This window comes from Arthrobotrys flagrans (assembly GCF_004000055.1).
Source record: "Arthrobotrys flagrans strain CBS H-5679 chromosome Unknown unitig_1, whole genome shotgun sequence".
Lineage (NCBI taxonomy): Eukaryota > Fungi > Ascomycota > Orbiliomycetes > Orbiliales > Orbiliaceae > Arthrobotrys > Arthrobotrys flagrans.
This window is the reverse complement of record NW_027137556.1, coordinates 310,754-325,646: the sequence shown is the minus strand read 5'-3', so window position 1 is coordinate 325,646 and position 14,893 is coordinate 310,754. Positions and strand designations below refer to the sequence as shown.

General features: G+C 45.1%; 5 protein-coding genes across 5 annotated transcripts; all 5 read left to right on the top strand.

Annotated features, from left to right (window-relative positions):
* Nucleotides 1–658: 658 nt before the first annotated feature.
* Nucleotides 659–1,256, top strand: DFL_008056 (uncharacterized protein; the record flags this gene model as incomplete). The annotated part of the gene is made up of 2 exons (XM_067637735.1): nt 659–737; nt 856–1,256. 2 exons carry the CDS (start codon nt 659–661, stop codon nt 1,254–1,256), a joined length of 480 nt encoding a protein of 159 aa, XP_067485694.1.
* Nucleotides 1,257–4,126: 2,870 nt separating this feature from the next.
* DFL_008055 (uncharacterized protein) lies at nt 4,127–4,528 on the top strand (the record flags this gene model as incomplete). Its single annotated transcript, XM_067637734.1, has 2 exons — nt 4,127–4,178; nt 4,233–4,528. 2 exons carry the CDS (start codon nt 4,127–4,129, stop codon nt 4,526–4,528), a joined length of 348 nt encoding a protein of 115 aa, XP_067485693.1.
* A 2,673-nt stretch (nt 4,529–7,201) lies between these two features.
* DFL_008054 (uncharacterized protein) lies at nt 7,202–7,595 on the top strand (the record flags this gene model as incomplete). The annotated part of the gene is made up of 2 exons (XM_067637733.1): nt 7,202–7,303; nt 7,371–7,595. The coding sequence occupies 2 exons, from the start codon at nt 7,202–7,204 to the stop codon at nt 7,593–7,595; spliced, it is 327 nt and encodes a 108-aa protein (XP_067485692.1).
* Nucleotides 7,596–8,076: 481 nt separating this feature from the next.
* On the top strand, nt 8,077–10,565 carry DFL_008053 (uncharacterized protein; the record flags this gene model as incomplete). Its single annotated transcript, XM_067637732.1, has 9 exons — nt 8,077–8,513; nt 8,579–8,719; nt 8,787–8,794; nt 8,867–9,073; nt 9,135–9,307; nt 9,368–9,484; nt 9,539–9,625; nt 9,685–10,068; nt 10,125–10,565. The coding sequence occupies 9 exons, from the start codon at nt 8,077–8,079 to the stop codon at nt 10,563–10,565; spliced, it is 1,995 nt and encodes a 664-aa protein (XP_067485691.1).
* A 1,220-nt stretch (nt 10,566–11,785) lies between these two features.
* Nucleotides 11,786–14,196, top strand: DFL_008052 (uncharacterized protein; the record flags this gene model as incomplete). The annotated part of the gene is made up of 6 exons (XM_067637731.1): nt 11,786–12,273; nt 12,511–12,691; nt 13,200–13,357; nt 13,545–13,956; nt 14,013–14,087; nt 14,164–14,196. 6 exons carry the CDS (start codon nt 11,786–11,788, stop codon nt 14,194–14,196), a joined length of 1,347 nt encoding a protein of 448 aa, XP_067485690.1.
* Nucleotides 14,197–14,893: the final 697 nt, after the last annotated feature.

Sequence of the window (14,893 nt, the reverse complement as noted above, 5' to 3'; positions counted from 1 at the left end):
TTACGCTAATGTAATAGAGTCAGGGTTACTTGGTATCTAACTGCGCCCTCTGCAGGAACAGTAGTCTCCCATAGAGGAGAGAAAGAGATCAGTGGTTATCGAGATTCGGAATATCCGCAGGACGCGGGGCGATGATCGGAATCCTTAGTCCTAAGCGACGACATCGAGCTGAGGCTTTCGGCCCACTGTGAGCCGCTAGCCTCGAGACCGGGCGAGCCGTTGTGAGCTGGCACGTTCGCCAATGCATATATATTGCCTTTCCGAGACAATACGTGATATAGAAGACCTTAAATAGAGTTTAAGGTTGTGAGGAGCTCTAAACTTACTTTGAACATAAATTTAAGCTACCCATGGCCATGGCACTAAATCCCGTCATATACTGTACTTTGTAGAGAGCATCAACAAATGCAAAGGTAGCACCGTATCTCAAGATGCCTTTTGTTATTGATATACATGGACTTATGGAAGCGAACACCGTAATGACCCGCCATCCGTGGGAGGCGCTTGAGGCCGAGGTTGGTCCCGTCTAGCTGAATATTCACTTAGATCTTCATATATACAGGCCCGCGAACGCCTGCCGTAGTTCTTAATGATTCTCAAACCGCCCTTCTAAACCCGAGAAAATATTCAACTGCCTATGGAGTGTTGCAAAAGTAGAATGATCAATTCGCGACCATTAGCTATCATGAAGACCTTTTTGCTTTTCGCACACGCTTCTAGGAAAACGTACCTGTCTCGTAAATTGGCCAGGAATATTAATTAAGCCCACCTAAGCTCGCTGCAATCTACTTCAGCAATCGTTACGCAGCCGCTGATGTCGTATATTCGGAACAGTAACCACAACCACAACTATAGGGACAACCGCTATCGAATTTGAAATTGTCTCTACAGAGACATCGACAGACACAGACTGGCCAGCAGCAACAGTAACGGTAACAGTACAAACCACCGTTCTCGGAACAACTACCGCAAACCTTACTACTCGTCTCACATCGGCAGCCGCCACTGAGACTGCCGTCCCTGAGCCGTACAATGATCACTGTGAAGACTCCGCAAGTTTTACCAGCGCGTGCAATTGCTTAGCTAGCTTCGCCATCCCTGCTATGACTATTACGGTTACGTATACGGCTACAAAGGCCGTCGCTACTTCGACAGCCGGAATTACAGGGCTTTCCATCGAAAGCGCAATAACCACCACGACGCTGGCTTCGACAGAAACATCAACATCTGGGACTGCAACTGCCACCGCAGCCTAGATTTCTTTCCAACTCAGAGGCAATGGTAGCGGCCATCCAGGCGAATATCTCGGTATAGCTAATGGTGGCTCTCCTTCCGATCCCATTTGCCCAACTTTCGTAAACAGCAACGCCCTAGAATTCGATTTGAACTCAGATAACGAAGAACTAAAATTATCCCGTACCGAATAGAGAACGAAGCTAAGCAATGCCGTTTAGCCCTCCACGAGCCTGACCCGCGTGCTTTTCTTTACCACACCGGAAGCGGCAGAGGCTGATCTAATCGTCTATGCAACTCCCAAGCGGTCTAACTTTTCGTCGGTAGGCTGTGCACTTAGCGGCTACGATTTAACCTGCAGAACCTCCGTGTACTCGGTTTCAGGTTGGCTCGAAGCATCTGACAATTTGATACTGGCCACCACATCCTACAATTGGACGCCTTCGGGACGGTCTCGAGAGTACTTCGAAGCGGTTCCTTATTAAACCAGAAAAATATTAATACTGTTGCAAACCGTGCGTTGTTCTGTTCATGCATGTAAATTAGGCCTTATGGTTCGTCACCATCCTAGATACACAGCCTCCACGAATAATAGCCACATTAATTAACACCAACTGGCCACCAGATATGAAGCACGAATAACATTTACGCGTGTAGACTGTGATATTTGTCAATACTTCCATGTTAACTACCATATTAATTTTGTATATAGGAAGGAGAGCATTACATCTATCCCAATTCTCTTATACCGAGTCTCCTATCAGTATACATAGATATCTAAATTGTAACTGCTCTCGTGATATATATATATCTTTTTCGCTACAGATCGACCTGTTGAAATGTATGTAAGTTCAGAAAGCATAATGGTTTAATTAAGCTTCTCAGTCCACTGAAGGCACTGTACGATGCCCCCTCTTGTGTATATATGTAGTACGGAATCGCCGAGATAATGCAAAGATTTCATGAATTCACTTCCGAATGCTCCTTGATAGGCTCTCCACAGTGATGGAACCATTCAGTCAGGTAGTCCACAGACGGAAAAAGTGAGTCGAAGTCCACACAAAACCATGCAATCCGTCGGCTCATCTTTCCTCTGCATGCAACAATACGCAAGGCCAACCCGGTTCCTTCATCTCCGCTTGCACAGTTCATGATCAAACACCATTTAGCCAAAAGGTGCCAAACGGTACCAAGAATAGTGTCGCTGGCGGGATCCAAAGTCATTTCCACCAAAAAAAAAAATTAAACTTAATAAGCATGGTCTTAAGAGGGACTGTTAAGTGTCAAAATGAGTGTTTATAGGCGCCATGACCGCTAGTTGTCGGAATACAGAAATTTTATGAAATTGGTACCTGCATTGATCGCGATTCGGTTCATTTGGCTAAACCCCAGATGCCATCTAGCAGATAAGCTCATTTCAAGCTGTTTGTCAAAGGGGGAAGAAAACTTGGCTTCCTACAATATTGCTTTGAGGGTCACGAGTATGGGGTAGTTTCTTTCAGTCTTCCAGCTCTTATATCGGAATCGCCTCGTCCCCTGGCCTTAGCATACGTGCTACGTAGCGGCCGTCAACGGCTAGCAGGAATGCCCGACCGCTGAAAGTAGAAGGGAATCAGAGAACCGCGACTATAGCCCACAAAAATCTTAAAGGATAAGCATCTTCATGGGTGGCAGGAACTGATCTCTTCTCATCGATGCGGATAATTTTCGGGTTGTAAAGTCCTTTGTCGGACAGGAGTACTTTAAAATCTTTGTATATCGAACTATCGAAGATCTAAAGAATATCGAGTGCAGCTATGCACTGCGCAGTTAGTATCCAGCGATACGCAAGAATCAGGAGATCTACATAATAGCACTCAGTAACCAATTTCCTCTCCACCACGGGGCTCTTTGACCATGATCACTTAAGCTCGCCAATTACCGCAAGCACATGGGGATAAAGTCAAACAAGAGCACAGGTCTCTTTCGCTATGCCTAATCCACACCAAAAGCAGCCGGTTGCAATTGTGGATCATAGCACAGAAAACAACTGTGCTAGCATGATGGCTCCTGTCGACTGCACGCACGACATGGGACTTGTTGACGCCTATCACCTTTGCCACGAAAATGAAAAGATGTTGTGGTTTCGACGTCAGTTCCGTTCATCCTAGCCTGGGGCAAAAGGCTATCTTTAGGATAATCTGTCCAAGTTATCAAACAAGAGGATCAAGGACATGATTCCGAACAAGCCTGTCAACAAGATCGAAACTTGGAAAATTCTTGTTCGCAGATCACTCTTCCTTTCAAGCCACCTCAGTGACCACAACTTGGAATCGGCTGCGTCAGTCGAGTCGAAAAAAGCTCTGATAGGCCCAGTTTTCCCGATAGACAGAACCTTCTCCTAACCCCCCAAAAAAGTATAGCGCCTATATGTCATTGGCTGCAAACGATGGGGTGGACCTTGGCAAAAAAACAACAAGCAATTCGAACAAGGGTTTGTTGTACGTCGCAGCACGGAGTTATATCACAAACCATTCATTATGGCGGTCGCGATCAGAAAGAAGAAAAGTGCGGTATGCAATCATCTGGCACGCTGAACAAGACTATTTCTTGCTATGGAACAAAGAAACAGCGCTTGCTCCGAGAACTGTATTTAACAATCGCCCTCCCGCACATGGTTCAACAGATATTCTCATCCTTCAACTCATACATACTCACTCTTTGAATTACAACCAAGAGAGCATTTAGCCTCCAGTCAATCGCTTTAAATCTCAAGCCCCCCCTAAAGGAAAACAATCGTTCTTTCCTAAGACTTCGTCATTCTCTCAGTATCGATCAACGATTCGCCTATCAACGATCCGCCTATCAATCACCGTTGTTAATCTTCAACTTTAATACTCAAAAATCTATCAAAATGCGATTCACCGCCATCATCCTTTCCTTCGCTGCCCTTGCTGCCGCTCAGGGTACGTATATTGTATGATATCCCAAATTGGCCAGATCACTAATGTTATATTTAGAGACCGTCTGGGTCACTGAAACCGTTGTTGGTACCGACTGCGCACCAACTGGTTATCCAACTACTCTTGTGCCAACTCCTCCCAGCAATGCCACTACAACTGACAGCGGCTCTGTTCCAACATACACTCCAAGCCTCCCAGGAAATGCCACCACCACTACTGGTGGCACTCCCGAATACCCAACCACTGCTCCAACCGAGTCTCTCGGACCCGGAAGTGGTGCTGGCTCCATCCTCCCTGCCTCTGGCTTCGCATTGGCAGGTGCAATCGCCGCCATCATGGCCATTGTTGCTTAAGTCAACATTAACTCCTCCGCAACGTTCAACCGGATAATGTTTTTTTCCTTTCTCACATAATTTCATGATACCACTTGATCACTATACGGGAATTGGTCTAAAAGCACATACACCTAGTGCATGCTTGAAAGGGACATTCAATCGAACACCTTTATTCACAATTTCATGTACATAAATATACCCTTTCATCTTTTTTGGACTTCTTGTCTCTCATTTGGCTGGCATTTGTTCATACTTTGAGGACTTTTTTCCCCTTGGGAAGTCTATACGAAATTAATTTTAATGGCAATGAAATGAATCCTTGGAGAAGGATATATAAATTATACATCTGCATCTTTGACTTTATATATCAATTATTCTTTCGTGAGAGTTAACGCGTGCGTCGTTGTGAATTGTGCACTTTTGTCTCGGTTGGGCCTACGCCAGATCGCGCCTGCTTTAGCGACCGCAGAGAGCGGACAGATGCAACCTCATAATCTCCTAATAGCTAATCACTAATGAACGACAAACAACCAAGAAATACACAGTTGTTTGGAAGTTTCTAGACTCAATGAAAAGCTCCTCATAAGCCCGATTTCCTTGTTATTTTTTTTATTTACCTGTCCACTCAACGAGATCTGATTTCTTAATATTCGAGATACTTCGAACACGACCGAACCCGAGTCGAACCGGGGCAACAAAGGACCAAAAAAGGGGGTAATTTCGAAACAGGAAATAACACAAATAGGCAAGGTCAACACAAAAATCATCATCCATCCAAGTACCGACAACTCAAGACACGACGCCGACCAGGAAAGGCATATGTCGAGCAAATCTTATATCAAAACTAAATGAAATCACCCAGCACTCTCCAGCTTCGTCAAAATCCTTCGTTGGGCCCCTCACGATCTCTAGTGCCATATCCTCAAAACTACCTCGTGCCCTTGCCATCCTCCTCAACATCTCGTCTCTGAACCACCACTACACTAACTTCAAGGACGGGACCGGACGCCTCTTCGAGATAAGGCAGATAGGAAAATATAAATTGAATATCATAATCAGCATCACCGTGAATATTCATTAGTCGGGTATCCCGAACCAGTGAGGGCAGTGTAAAGGTGAGGCTAATGAACGTTTGTGGACATGTCGCGGTTGGCGAAGACTGTACAGTCAGAACCAGCATTGTCGCCTCCTCCGCAGAGAAGTTTTGAGCAGATAAACAAGTTTCTTTAGAGAGTACAAAGCCCATATTTCGTGCCTCTACTTTAACAGGATATTCTACAGGCCCATCTACGTAATTGCGGAGAAACGCGCTAATGCTAAGTAATTGCTTCAACAGGAACGTTAACTCGCGATTCTAGGGGGACATATTGCTCTGAAGAGATGGAAAGAGACGCATTAATACCACGTCTTGGTATAGCTCTCCCGTTTGGATAGACGTGGCTAGCTCACTAATTTTGGCTGCATGCTCTTCAAGATGACGGTTTTGAGGAATGAAAATTGGCATGTTTACTTTCGTAAGGTATGATTGGGCCTATAGGGGGTATTATAATGGTGATATAGGAGATATTGAAGTTCTACAAGCAAACCCCGAAAAACACTCTAGATCAAAAAATGTGTTAAGATTGATATAGGGTTTTTTGTGACATCATTGTTCGCTGGCCTCGCTCACCACATATCAACCGAGTAAGGACGTCTCGAATTTGGTATCACCTTTATGCTACAAACCAAGCGGCGATTACGCGTATACGCGCTACACAATTATTTACCAAAGACTAGTTAAGAACCTAGGTGTGAACGCAAGGTCGAGATTAGATCATGAATGTGAAACTGGAAACTTCCAATCTTGCTTAGCATTCTTCATACCAAATACCTAGGATCTAGGCATTGGCCAATCTAGGAAGTTTACAGCTTTAAAACCTTGGTTAGCCTCAAGACTGGTTAGCGTATCGAATGAATGTGCTATAAAAGGGCCCTAGGGACTTAATAGCATACCGATATGCATATTTCTCTTTTGTAGATACCAGATTCGCCTTTAGGAAGACTACCTAGTATTAGTGTCCTCTAGGACTGTACATGTACCTGTACCTGTAGAATTCTTCCGGTCACAATTACTCTCCCACAACCACAACATATGAGGCCCCCGATTGATACAAGCTCGATTCTAACACCCTAGGCCCGTGTATATAGAAAACTCTCTCCTTTATCTTACCTCTTCCATACTCTAAAGGCAGCCGCAGCCGCAGCCGCAATTAAGTATCGAGAATGAGTTGTATTTGCACGATTTGTTGCAAATTTCGTGTTGAGTATAAAGCAAACTGAGCTCGACGAGTGCTGCCGAAGGTAGCCGTGATTCACTCAATTGATTAAGTTGCGCTTGGTGAAAAGCGGAATTCTTCCAACATGTAGTAGCCACAAGTATAAAAAGGCTTTGGATTTGCGAGCTGCTTATTTAGATCTAAGACCTTTCGTAGCATACTATCGCACTTCTCTGCCGGAGCTGACGTTAACGTTGACGTCTACTCGAAAACATTACAAAACAAAATCTGGGGAACTACTTTGTAAACTTTACTATACCACTGAGATTGAATCGGCCAGTTTCGAACTTCGGCATACAGTTTTCGTCCATATATCAATCTGATTTCACCCTTTCGGTTTTTATACCCGTTGATAACCCCTTAGCACACGTAAACCATGAGCCCCATCAAGCGAGTAACTTTGTTCAAGATCCCAAACGAAACCGACCAGGATGTCATTCTCGAACAATACAAAACTGTCAAGCAAAACGCTTTGAAGGTATCTACCAGTTTCCACGTTAGCATATATCCATGTCGTCTGCCAAATGCTAACAGATGCCTTTTAGGACGGCAAACCATATATCCTCTCTGTCAGCGCCGGGAAAACTATCGCGAAAGATGACCCCAGAAGCAAAGGCTTCAACCTTTTCGCAATCACTGTTTTTCCAAGTTTGGAGGACATGAATTTCTACGACACCGAATGCAATGCTCACAAGGCGCTAAAGGCTGTTGCTGCGGGCAAGATTGCGGACATCATGACAGTTTATACAGAGAGCGTTACCGATGATTGAGGGATTTGACCATGTAGATAGAAACAACCTGATAAGATATGTCCTGCCAGATGGATGAAATATAAGATCCAGCTTCAGGTTTCGATTCATACCCACCGCATACAATGCAATGTCGTGCAACTAATTCGCCCGAGGCTTCTCCGAGATACTCTTTTGATTGGCTCCAGCCCTTACCACTTTGGGATTAGACTATTCAGAGCTCGTTAGGATCGGCTTCTGCTCGAACACGAAAAGCTCAAGCCCGATGGCGGCGTTCTGCGACCGATTTCACCATTGCTACGGCGCGGGATCGATAGTAATTGCCATCTCCAACTTTTTTTCCCCCCGATCCACAGCGAAGGGCTTCAAAGTGCGATAGGCTCGAGTATCCGCCTATTTTAACTCAATTGCGATGTTTTAGAAAGTTTTCTGGTGTCTTGTTTGTTTTCCTCTTCGCGCGTTGCCTGGTTTTTTCGGTGGAAGGGAACGAAGACTCAGCAATATGGAATCAGAACTCCAGAAGTTCCGTCAACGACACACCGCTGGCTCGTCGACTGCCGCAAACGACGATGCCATTTCGATTGAGTCTTTACATTCAAACGCCGCTGACCCAGACCTGATCAAGAAGACGGTTTCGAGAAAATCGGAGAACCATGCGCATGCACACATCGCCAATGGAGCAGGCACAGGTGGAAATGAAGAGGGCGATGGCAACGACAACAATCAAATAACCCACAAGAAGACCCACGAGGGTGTCTACGAGCCAAGGAATCCATACACTTACGTCGGGGCGCGAGGATGGCGGAAGTACAGGCCTCTGCGCCCCTTCCGAGGAGTGTATCACGATATCAAACGGCGGTTACCGTACTATCCGAGCGATTTCACGGATGCCTTTACGTATAGGGCTGTCGCGAGCACGATTCGCATATATTTCGTCAAGTTGGTTACACCAATTTTATTTTTTTTTTGACGTGTGATGAGGATGATGGCTAAATTTTTTATAGCTTGCTACCGGCATTAGCTTATACCCTTGATATGTACCGGAGGACGGGTCACTTCTATGGTATCAACGAAGGATTGTTAGCCTCAGCACTGGCGGCTGGTGTATTTGGCCTGTTTAGTGCGCAGCCTCTCACAATCGTTGGGTTGGTATTATCCGTCGACATTTTATATGCTTACTCTGTTCTATTACTAATGTTTGATCATAACCAGAGTAACAGGTACACCCTCCACAAACTTCCTCTAAATTTCACTTGGTGTCGACTCCTTGAGGCCGAATTAACGTGCACCAGGTCTTATTTCCCTATTCAATTACACTATCTACAAAATCATAACTCCCTACGATGCGACGATATACCCGCAATTTATGGCTTGGACCGGAATCTGGACAGCCATTTTCCATTGGCTAACAGCAATCACCAATCTTTGCGATTATATGCGATATGTGACGGATTTCTCAAGCGAGACTTTCGGAATGTATGTCGGAATCATATATCTTAGTACGGTTACTCGAATAGTACTCCTACAATTGTTGATAAAAATTAATGTTTTTTTTAAAAGTCAAGGGTGTCGAGGAACTAGTCGCCGAGTTCGATGAAAATACATCCGGGGGCTTTATGGGCATTGTTGTTGCGATGCTCTATTTCGGGTCCGTCTATACTCTAGAGAAATTTGGTACCGGTCTTTTCTTCAATCCGACAGTTCGAGGATTCGTCGCAGACTATGCATACCCTGTAAGGGGCCCCCGGATGTCTATATTGAAATATTGACTAATATGAATTCTACATACGAAGATCGCAACAGTATTCTGGGTCGGCTTCTGTCATATACCTGGAACTTTGAAGGATACGCATGTTCAGCTGCTCCCAATAACTCAGGCCTTCAAACCTTCCACTGATCGAGATTGGGTGGTAGGTTTTCTATCCCACACCACCCTTGACATTCGCTAACATAATACATCCTAGATCGATTTCTGGAACCTTAATGTTAAATGGGTATTCGCTTCCATGCCCTTTGGGTTTCTTATAACCTTGCTATTCTACTACGACCACGTAAAGGCGCCCATCCCTACATTCATTAATTTTGCAATGTTTTAACAGCTTCGATATAGAACGTCAGCAGCTTAACAGCTCAAGCCAAGCAATATCCATTAAAGAAACCCGGCGGTTTCCACTGGGACTTCTTCCTCCTCGGATGCACCTCATTTGTTTCCGCCGTCATCGGAATTCCCCTCCCCAATGGCCTCGTTCCGCAAGCACCCGTCCACACCGATTCTCTGTGTGTCTATCAAACCGACCTACAAGTTATCAGAACCGAAGACGTTGAAGGCGAGGAAATCCGACGACCGAAAGTGCGGATATTGAAAGTCGTCGAACAAAGAGTTACGCACGTTGCAATGGCGTTACTGCTGTTTGGAACGATGTCTAGACCATTACTTGTAGTTTTGGGAACTATGCCGCGAACAATCTTTGCTGGTGTTTTCCTGACAGTTGGAGTAAGCTTTCCCAGATCATTCTATCAAAATAGATAGGAAATTAACAAATCCTCCAGTGGGGCTCGATCGAAGGTAATGGGATAACCCACAAAGTCGTCCACCTGCTTAGCGAGAGTCGATTCCGCCCTCAAGATGATCCACTCCGCAAAGTCCCTTCGAAGAAAATCGCACTCTATATCTTCCTCCAACTGACATCCGTCGCCATATGTGTTGCGATCTCACAAACGGTTGCCGCCGTCGGATTCCCTATTTTGATATGTGCACTCATCCCATTGAGATGGGTGTATTTTAAGCGATGGTTCTCGGAGGCAGAACTGAGCTCTATGGATGCGTTGACTGCAGATAATCCGGTTGTGTTAGCAAGTTTTGGAGGCAGGCCGGAAGGAAATGGCGGCATGGCGACAGGAGCAGGTCTTGCGAGGGTTGAAAGCGCAAGGGATTATAAAGAGCGACATGGAGGGGCTCAAAGACAAAGAGCCGGCAGCTTTCACGTTTAGATTAATTAATTTAGCATTAGACTTCCTGATAGAGGCGATTCGCTCAGAGATATAGGATATGGTTTAGATACACGGCCGCCGATAAAATAACTTCGCCTTCTTGATATGTTTCAAATCTCACAATCGACTGAAGTTGAATCGGCAATATTCATCAAAAATTTCCCCTTCGCAGCCTTATACAAATACCGCGGTGTATCCGTCGCAATAAAAACTTTGGACTTTCCTCGGCTTCTTCAATGTCGTCCCCAACAGTCCAGATAAATCATACACTGCATGCGGCGCGTTTAATCGTTTATTAAACAGGGCATCTTGCCCTTTCGCACCGGGTTTTGGGGTAAGCCCTTTACAATTTGTGCCATTGTAAAAGAAGAGTATGAAGGACGTGGGACCTTCAGTGAAGCTGTATTTTATCAGCTCGTCGGACATATATGCATATCGGCGGCCTGGCGGATGCCTGATTCGTGCTGAGCGTCGATACACTGAGGATAGGAATCTTTAGTGGACTGATCGACCTATACGGGTTCGTTTTTACGTATATACTTACTGGCTTCTATTACAACAGAAAGTTTAGTATAAAATTCACTTAGATAAAACTTGAAAAGAACAATGACTTACATTTACTGGCGTCCAGATGTCAATACATTTATTTGTGTGAGTAAGAGTTCCGAGATATTTCTCCGTCCCATTTGTATATAATTGCTCAAACGTTTGAACTCGAGTTGTCTTCCCCCCGTCACTAGGAAATGTGATCTGGGCATCCATGGCTTTACTACTGATACGAATAATACCAGGACTATGATAGACTGGTATTTGAAGATAGTACCCGACATTGTCGTGGCGCGCCGTCTTCAGTCTTCATGGCAATAGTCACGATAAAATTACCACATGGTATACCCACATCCTGCGTTGTAATAGTTATTCTGAGGTTTACAGTATTATATCACTGGGCAAGACGTGTGTTCAAAATAACTCTGCCATGCGAAACTCATGGTTCTACCATGTGGTTTTCAATCCTCACGAGGAAAACTCCTCTCACAGGGAAACCTTCCGGACTTCAACACGACATTACGAAAGTCTACGAAAATTTGTACTATCAAAATCTTTATCATGCGATCTAAGTTTATGCTATTCACGGCCATTGGATCCTCAACCCTAGCTATGGCCCGTGTCTTCCAGCGGTGGTAAAATACGACGGCCAAAAACACTTATTCAAGACACAGATGCAGGACAACCCCTTTGTTCCTAAACCTATTGTGATTCCCCAGGCTCTTAATATTAGGATAATAGACGAGGGAGACGCAGAAAATGGAGGGAATCAAGAGGGTGGTGACCCTCAGACCCTAAGATTGTCGGATGCTAGCAGTCAACAGGATGAGCAGAATCTCGATCAGGCTAGATTTGAGGAAGAGAAGGAGCAGGATATAGAAGAGGGAGGGAATGGTGAGGATATTTTCGAGCTCCCGAGTTTTGGAGGAGTTGGACTGGCCCATGCCCTTGACAATATTGATCTTGAGCCCTCAGAAAGCGGTCCAAATTTTATTGACCCGTATGCCGAAATAGAAGTAGCATCCGAGGACAAGAAGAGATCATCGAACCAGAACGGATTGAAGAACTCCAGAGACCATCTAATATCAATCCCAACGTGGAGCCTAACTCCGGTGAGCCAGAATATGAATATGCTTCCTTCAATTTTGACGGTGATGATGAGGTACCGGTGGAAAACTCAAAGCCCTGGTGGAACAAGCTCATATGTCCTTTGTCATTCGAATTCAAAGTCGCTCTCGCGCCGAAATACTCTTTCTTCCTTGATTTCTTATTACTTAACAGCTTCGCAGGGTCTCCTTTTCTTCTTTTTACTCTGGACAAAAATAATGAATAACCGCTCCTCGGTGGATAATGATATTATTACCAACATGCTAATTTCTACCTCTTTTGTTGCTTCTAGATCGGGTCTAGACACCAAAGAACGAAACCACTATTCGAAGACCATTTCCCTTTCCACCTTCTGGCTTGCGTGCGAGTGCGAGTTTGAATGCTTGACGTCTGCGAAATCGGTGAGAACGTCGGCTACACCGGCCAGGTTAAGCAAGTCAAAGTCCTCGGCATCATGGCTCTCCTTGACGAAGGTGAGACCGACTGGAAGGTCATCGTCATCGACATCAACGAGAAAAGACAGAGACGCCCGTTAAGCTCCAAATGCTGCTGCTTAAATACTTGTCAAAATATAAAGGACCCCAAAAAGACTAAGATCAAGGTGACAAAGGACCCGCAATGAAACTACCTAAACTCGAACTTGAGTTCGTCCCTTCTCCTCTCGTTTTCCCTCTTTACCGTCGTCCAGCCGATCTTCCGAAGTATGATCGATTCGGACGACGGATGGGGTATATTCTCAATAACGGAGGATTCTACGAGAGATGTTCCCCCGTAATCCAACCGGGCCATGAAGTTGCAAGAACCCTTTTATCTTGATGACAATACAGATCCAGGGTCTCTTGTAGACGGCCTGGAGTGTCTCTCAGGTGCTAGCTCCTATGGATTTAATGAATACATTATGTCCCTGAGTGAGATTGTGTTTTTTTTAAGGGAAGTGTAATTTAATGATATTATTTCTACAAGATGACTAACACATCTTAGTACTGGGAGGCTCTGAAAACCCCGCAAGACAGTCAGTACGATCCGATGACGAGGAATTATACGGCGTCGAAGAACTTACGGAAGAGCAAGAATGCATTATTAGAGAAGACATCTAAGCGCAACTCCAAGCCACCACAGCCAAAAACCAAGATTCACCTGTAAGCCAAGACGGAGCGCCGACACGGGAAGCTGACGAAGTCAATAAGTTTGTGGCTAATGTCGACTGCTTGAATAATGTCCAAGGCGGAGGGTCGGTCTTGACGCTCAAGGCTGTCGAAGATGTTCTCTAAGCCTAAGTCGCCAACTAACCTCGAGCCGGTCGAAGAATTACTTTAGAACCCGCAGATTGATCTCAAGGCCGCCGAGGAGCTTCTACCTAAACCTAAGCCGGAAATTAATCTCGCTTCAATATCCAATCTCGATCAATCATATTTCCCGAAGGGGGTCTCTCGACCACGCCGACAACAGGGCCAACAAGCACGGGAAGAAGCCGAGCCAGAACCAGATACTCGCAAGGTCGAAATCGCCACTGCGAAGATTAAGGAGCCTCGTCGCCTCTATCCCAAAGAAAGGAGTCAGCACTATTTTTAACAAAGATACGGACCGTGGACGAAGTAATACCCCTGCCAAGATTGAGTATTTTAAAAACGAGCCTCTAAGCTCGACGACTGTTATCCAGTTCAGTATCATAGAAGATGTTATTCAACCTCCGAATCAGCAAGCGGCTATCGAAGATATTAATGCAAACAGCCAACTAGTCACTCAGCCACCTAAGCTGCCGACACGGGAATATTTATATAAGGTTGGGGGCAGGTAGGGCACGGTGTATACGGCGCACCAAGTAGATACTTCGGAGAGGATGAGGAGATAGATGAGAAGGAAGCCATGGTACGTACGCAATGGCTATTCAAAAGATCTATACATCCTAAATATCACGGAAGCAGATACTGACGCGATTCTCTAGAAATCCTATTATAAAAGGCGGTTACGCAAATGAGCGACGAGAGACGGAGAGCCGAGAGCCGAGAAGAGAGCCGCCGACGTAATGTGGGATGTCGCAAAATGAAACACCCATTTAGTATCTATAAAGCGAATAGACACGAACGTACCCATTTTGCATGAATTAAAGAAATATTGGTATTAACATGCTGGTATCATTTACATATATGTTCGGCCGGACTATCGGCATGTCGGCATATCGGCTAGCTAAAAACTATGTTGCATGTCGTTCGGAGAATCGATCGACTGTATGTATGCCGAAGGCACAGCAGCAGCAGCCAACAGTCGAGCGAGGTTTGGTGGGTTTCAATTCAAGGGGTAGCAAATAGCTGATAGTAAGTACAGTACTTAGGAGGCTTGCAGAAAAGTACGCATTCAGTCCCATCTAATTGTCGTTCAGAGTTAAAATATATCTTGTTGCAATCGGTACGATCTCCGAGAGCGCTTTGAGATCGAATATATGACATCAGGCCGGTTTCAATGTAGCTATTACATAGTAATGTCAGATAGGTAGCACTTCAACCCTTGACAGGCTAGTTAGCTAGTTCCTTCAAGCTCCATTGCATGAACCAACAACATCCAGGCCTGGGCTCAAGCTATTTTTTTACCCTTTTTCGGGGTTAATTTCTTCTCACGGAAAAAGCTTGCCGGTACCTGTTAGAAAACCTTGGCATTTTGGGTAGGGCTTTGCATTG